Source organism: Pungitius pungitius, chromosome 17, assembly GCF_949316345.1.
Source record: "Pungitius pungitius chromosome 17, fPunPun2.1, whole genome shotgun sequence".
Classification (NCBI taxonomy): Eukaryota; Metazoa; Chordata; class Actinopteri; order Perciformes; family Gasterosteidae; genus Pungitius; species Pungitius pungitius.
Genome location: NC_084916.1, coordinates 7671933 through 7678374, shown reverse-complemented (window position 1 = coordinate 7678374; position 6442 = coordinate 7671933). Strand labels below are relative to the sequence as shown.

Genomic DNA, 6442 nt, shown 5'->3' with positions numbered 1-6442 from the left:
ATGGGGAGAGGAAAGAGGAGGGCGGACGAATAGGAATACATTTTTTCTGTTTTTTTTCTTCATGCTCACGCTATTCAAATTTTCAGCTCTCATTTTTTCACCCCTTTGTTCCAACGCTAATACCTTCCCTCTCTGAGAGGGAAATAACAAGGAAGGAGGAAGAAGAGAAAGAGCTACTGTGTGCTTTGTTTCCTGCCCCTACCGATGCCTTTCCTAGTTTCCTTTCTGCTTCGACTACCCCCTATTCAGCCTATTTTCTGCTTGTGCACTTGAACTCTAAATTTATTTTCTCTCTCTCTCTCAGGAAGGAGAGAGCGAGGGGGACAAAAAAGGGAGAGAGATGTTGAGAGGGGGAGGGGAAGAAGCTTAGACAGGCTGATATAGAGAGCATAGGGCTGCTCTGTGTGTGTGTGTGTGTGTGTGTGTGTGTGTGTGTGTGTGTGTGTGTGTGTGTGTGTGTGTGTGTGTGTATACACACTCACACACACACACACACACTCGCTTTAGATGCAGTGTTTCACACGCTGGTGGTAATCCGCACATCATGTTAGCCTACATAGCAGAAAATAAATACATGACTTTTTGGGGTCAAGGAAAGCAATAATTAAAACGATGAGATTTTCTGTATTTTCGGCGGTTCATAGTGTCAGACTACACTTCCAACAAAACACTGGAAAAAAAGCAATGATAGGAATACACACAAATAATGCGTAAAGTATTGCAATCAATCAATCCAACTATTGTTTTCTTGATGAATCATTAGTCAAAATATTGAACCAAATAAGGAGCAGCTTTATTCAAGCTACCAGATCCCATACGCAATGCTATCAACCTGCTAATATTTTTGAATTGACAACATTAAATAATAATATCCAGTGTTTGCCATTATTTCTACATTTTACACAATAAATCACATTATGTAAACCTGAGACGTTTTAAAAATTACAGCTAATAAAATCTCAATGTACAGTTATGCTGAAGGTCGCCTGAATATACTGTTGCAGGTCACGAATGAGGCAATGAGGTCACTTAAACCTCTCACTAACATGATGTCCTGAGATGATGTCCTAAGAACGAAGGACAAAGCAGGCAGGTCATAAGAGGTAAAGAGAGAAACCACATTTTTTGCCAGGAATGAGGTCCTTTTAGTAATAGAATATTTACTTCCGTAACGCCTTTTCTTCCAAGGGGAGCTGGAAAGCAGAGGCCTGAACTACTGTCTGAATCTAAAACGATAGCATGCAACTAGCAGTAAATACTGAATCAATGATGAAGGAAAGCATTTACATCTAAAGAAAAACGTTACCTCATCCTATAAAATGTGTAATAATTCACACTCACCTCTAAATTTCTTTCAAGTCACGAGCACACATTACACATGCACTGCAATGTACTTCAGTCTGAGCAGCAAATTTGCCGACCGTAATGCTATTAAGGGGGAAAAAATTAACTAAAAGGTTACCAACCATCCAGTGGGGCTCTTCCTCACTAAGTTGCTGTCTCCTCGCCTGCTGACTGCAGCACAATTGTTGGAAACATTTGACGTCTGGTGAAATAGAGGAAAGGGCCTGAGATGTGAAATGTGTGTCACCACACCGCCCTCTGCTGGGATTCAATGGGGGATCCATGAACATGGCACACACACATACGGTGTCATTACATTATAACATAACCGCTTGCTGTTTGACTCACTTTGGTTTCGCGGATGAGTTAAAGAGGGATTTTTAGCAGAGTTTTCACGCCTCCCTCCCTCACTCCTCTTCAAGTGCATCGCTAGCTCGGCTAAACTGGGACTAACTCCATTCAAAGCTCGACTGCCTGACTAATAATAACCTCACATTAAATGTAGGAATGTGAATTAACGTTACTGGATATTGTGTGTGGACACTGTTAACGCCAGTTTGTGAGCTAATTGCTACCTTAGCACGCTAGCAGCTGATGTTAGGGCACTGAGGTTTAGCTGCTATGAAACAACGTTTTTATTTTTACTATTATTTTTATGCATTTATAGCTCACCCTTTTCTTCAATTTGCAATTATGCCCAGTGTCACTGCGAAAGAGGTCCACCAGCAGGAGTTTGTGAGTCTGTAAACTTTCCTTTAAAGAATAACTTTAACAGGTCAAAACCAGCGTGACTGGCTGATCCACCTGTCAATCACTGATGGCTCAACGTTTTACCTACGAGAAACCTTCAAAAAAGGTTTTAACATATGTTTTAGATTTTGTTATTTATCGATTTGATTCATTGGGGTCCATTTTTCAAAAAAGTGACGCACGAACTGCACTGTGGAGCCAAATGCAAATGTTGTCCTGGACAAACACCTAAAGAAATCTGAACATATAAGAGATTGGGGAATTGAGTATCACAACAGTTATAACATGGATGCATTGGGAGCAACTATATTGTACGCATGAATTAACTATTTACACCAATGTAAATGGTAGATATAAAGTGGAGTGAACTCACAAATGAATTGAAGAGAAAGGGAAGCCAGTGTCTAAGGCATCTCTTAATCCATGTCATCAAGCTCTTGAACTCTTGAACTCTTGAGCACTTGAACTCCAATCAAACGATCAAGTTAGGAAGCGCTGATCAACCATGAATCACAAATCTGTTACAGGATTGTCTATTTTTTCCCTCATATGTTCTGGCTCTGATGGGTTGTTTTTATTCAGGCACGGTGTAGGAGAGAGAACCAATTTCTTTTTCACAGGTTTTCTGTCACATGTATTGATGTCAGGATTCAGTGACAGATAACAAACTATTTTAAACTGAATGAAGAGATACCTATTAAAGCAGCCAGCGACTTATTCTTGCACCTTGGATACTCCTGACACTGTTATAGAGGTTGGGATCTACTTACCAAGGTAGGATGTCATCATGTAACCTACTGACAAGGTCGAGAGAAGAACTTGCTAAAAGTAAGTAGACTACTGTCTACAAACTTTGTGTTTTAAAAATTCACAGATCATTTTTATAATCCTTTGTAGTAATACTGTAGCATTACAAATTTGAATAATTGAATGTTATTAATCAAATGCAAAATTACAATTGATGTCTTACACACTAGCATTAAACAAGAGTAAGCCATAAGCCTGAAGTTATGCAAATATTAAAACTTTTACAATTAGGTGGGAACAAAGAAAGTCACATATTTTCAAATGTTTTTTGAATAAACAAAGGGGTTATTGTGTCAAATAACATTTAAATAAATACTTATTGGACATTAGTTAATGGAAAACTAGCATGCCTTCACAAACTTCGGTGCTTAATGAACATTTTCATGAACAATATTTGTTTGTGTTGACAATCAGATTTAAACGAGACATTTAGGACCAACAGTAACGCTAATTGCGAGAAACAGCATGAAGCTACGAAGCCCTTCTGGCACTCTCCTACAACAGAAGAGTGTGTGTGTGTGTGTTCAATTAATCAAATCTGCACCATATGTGGTTTTGAGAAAACTGTTAAGTCATTTGACTGACAACTGGTAATTGATTTTTTGGGTCTTACATATTGAATGAAGCCTGCCGGGCACAAGGAGCTTTTCTCCCTGCGTGAACAACCAATTCTACAGCAAAGCAGGTTGGTCATTGTTTTCTGCATTTTCTGTTTTATATTATTATCCCTAATAAAGGATATGCCATGCACTATACCAATGATTGTCAACCCTTTATGTGTCAGATACCTCATATTAGTCTCTCCTATATATATATATATATATATATATATATATATATATATATATATATATATATATATATACATATATATATATATATATATCTCCTATTTCTTTCTAAAGCATGGTTCCAAGATACTCCATCTGATATTATTTGTTTTACACTTGATTTTACAGTAAATTGAAGCGTTCTATATTATGAGAAATACAATAATACTAAAGCGGTGAAATACTTAAGTAAATACTTTGATCCAGATTTTCCATGACCCAATATGTAGCCTATTCAACTTAAGGAGGCTACTGGTCCTCATCTGCAGTACACACTGTTTATGCAGGAGGCAATATGAACCGCAGCATTTAAAACCAAACAAAATGTAGACAAGTTACTAAGCCATGTTGACGTATGCATGAAACAACGTTTGCTGCAAGGGATGAAGAAGAAAAAAAAGGTAGAAGAAAATGGAGACCTTTTGCTGCCTCTGTTCCTGTTGCAAATATGGATACATGCATCCCTGTTTGATATGTTTGCTAAGCTACGCCCTCTGCTGCCTCTTCCTTTGTACGTTTTTAGTTGCCGGAGCAAGCAAGAAACAGCAATGTTTACAAAGTGCCATCTGAGGAATTCAGGCAAGGAATCCCTTATTGCTTATTTACTCAAGTTTGCTTGTCTCCCGTATCGGTTGCCTGCGGTTACCAGGTACGAGATGTATGTCATAGTAATGCATGTGTCTATAGTAGAACAAGTGTGAATTCCATAGCTCGTTTTAAACAAAAACATTTTTGTTGATCTTTGGGTCATTTATTTATTGGGAAGTTAGACAGCGGTGGCCTTGTGTCAGTCCAAAACGGACACAGAACCAGTGAAAAATACAACAATTTAAAGCAAGTGCTTGTTGATGTGAACAGTGAAACTTAATGAAAAAAGACAAAAAAAATTCAGTGGATAGATCAAATATTTGTATTCAATTGTCCAATTCAGCAGAATGTTATGCAGGTTATTCCTGGGGTGTTTATTTATGAATGAGTAATACAACAGGCGCTTTTAAATAAACTAATAACATAATAATGATCATGGTGTTGTAATGTCAGCCTGTAAGCATCAATGTATGAGTGTAGGTGTTTAGTTGTTGCGCATGGTGGTGCTGATCCAGCTGTTGTAGCGGCACACACGGGCGTAGACGCTGGGGTGTCCCTGCATGGCGCAGTCGTAACCCCAGGATACAACTCCCTGCAGCTGACCATTACACACCAGAGGACCACCAGAGTCTCCCTGCAACACAAAAAGAATAAATGTCAGGTTAGAGTAAAGCCATGGTATGTTACGACGTCGTGGTGAACAACTCCGCTAACAGTCAGTTTGTATTAAATTGATATATATTTCCTTGAATCCTTAAGAAAACTATTTTGGACCCACTTGGCAGCTGCTGGCACCTCCAGCCATGAATCCTGAGCAAACCATGTTCTCGGTGAAGAGGGTGGAATAGGCGTTTTTGCAGATCCGGTCATCGATGATGGGCTGCCTCAGACACTGCAGCCTGTCAGGGAAGTTGTCTGTGGAGTGGGAAGACCAGCCTCTGTCACAGTACCTACTGATATGTAAATAGTCCATGAATTACACGGACGTGATGTGGTGCACACACTACAACTCACTTCCGTTGGCGGAGGTGTTGCCCCACCCGGACACCAGGCAGTTCTCGTCGGCCTCGGGGCAACGCGAGGGCAGAGACACGGTCTGGACGTTGCTGTTGAGGGTGGCAGGGCGGCTCAGTTTGATCAGCATGATGTCGTTGTCCAGATTGTAGCTATTGTACTGCGGGTGCTTGATCATCTTGGCGCCATCAATCAGCTGCTCCGTGCCCTCATTCACAGCAATGTTGTGTTCGCCGAGGCGAACCTGGATGCGACTGGAGGAGGTGGGAAAGTTTTAGGCGTTTTGTCAAAGACGATTTCTACGAGTGCTTTAGTAATCATCGCTAGGTCACGAAGCTAAGGACCTGAACCATTGGGGCCGTTTCAAAGCACGGATGTGGTGAAAGACACGCTTAGCCGCTACATGTTTGGGTGCAGATTTGCTCACACAATGGCTCTGGACCCTTCAACAGAGCAGTGCAGGACGACCCATGTCACCCCCATCTTTACGGTTTCCAATTTGCTTACAAAAACCACTTCAGAGGGAAACCCCTACTTTCAACCTTGTGTGTTCAGTTTGGTCCATGGCCGTGCACCTACAGAGTGCAGAAAACCAATGAAACCACAGTACTCACTCACAACCACTGTCGATCATGTGTTTGATGAAAGGACGTTTCGGGACTTCTCTAGTCCATAAGTTGACTTACGACTTGTAGCAGTGGGCAGCTGACACCACCCACTGGCTGGAGATGAGGGACCCGCCGCAGAAGTGATACCCGGCGTTCAGAGACACCTGATATGGAACGGAGTGTCTGGGACACTCGTAACCTCCGACGATCTTTTCATCCTCAGCAACTGAAACCGCATGTGAGGATTATGACATGATGAACAAGCTAGAAATACTTTACCATTGCCATGCATAGAAAACACAACACATACAACTGGTGAAAAAAATTCCTGCAAACACGTGGATAGGAAGTTGCTCAAAATATAAATTATTTTTGTCTTACACGCTGCTCCAAGTAACGCCAGGAATATCAGGGCCTTCATGGTGACTTATCTGACTAATAGAAAGTTCAAGTATTTATATATACACACCTGTCCGGCCCCTTTTTGTTTACGCGTTTCGC

The 6442-nt window shown here is 40.8% G+C and overlaps 1 protein-coding gene across 1 annotated transcript; it reads right to left on the bottom strand.

Moving 5' to 3' along the window:
* Positions 1–4749: 4749 nt before the first annotated feature.
* On the bottom strand, positions 4750–6386 carry LOC119218820 (trypsin-like). Its single transcript, XM_037473543.2, has 5 exons — positions 6323–6386; positions 6020–6167; positions 5334–5587; positions 5098–5234; positions 4750–4953 (listed from the first exon to the last, which is right to left on the bottom strand). Exons 1-5 carry the CDS (start codon positions 6360–6362, stop codon positions 4804–4806), a joined length of 729 nt encoding a protein of 242 aa, XP_037329440.2. The 5' UTR covers positions 6363–6386; the 3' UTR covers positions 4750–4803.
* Positions 6387–6442: the final 56 nt, after the last annotated feature.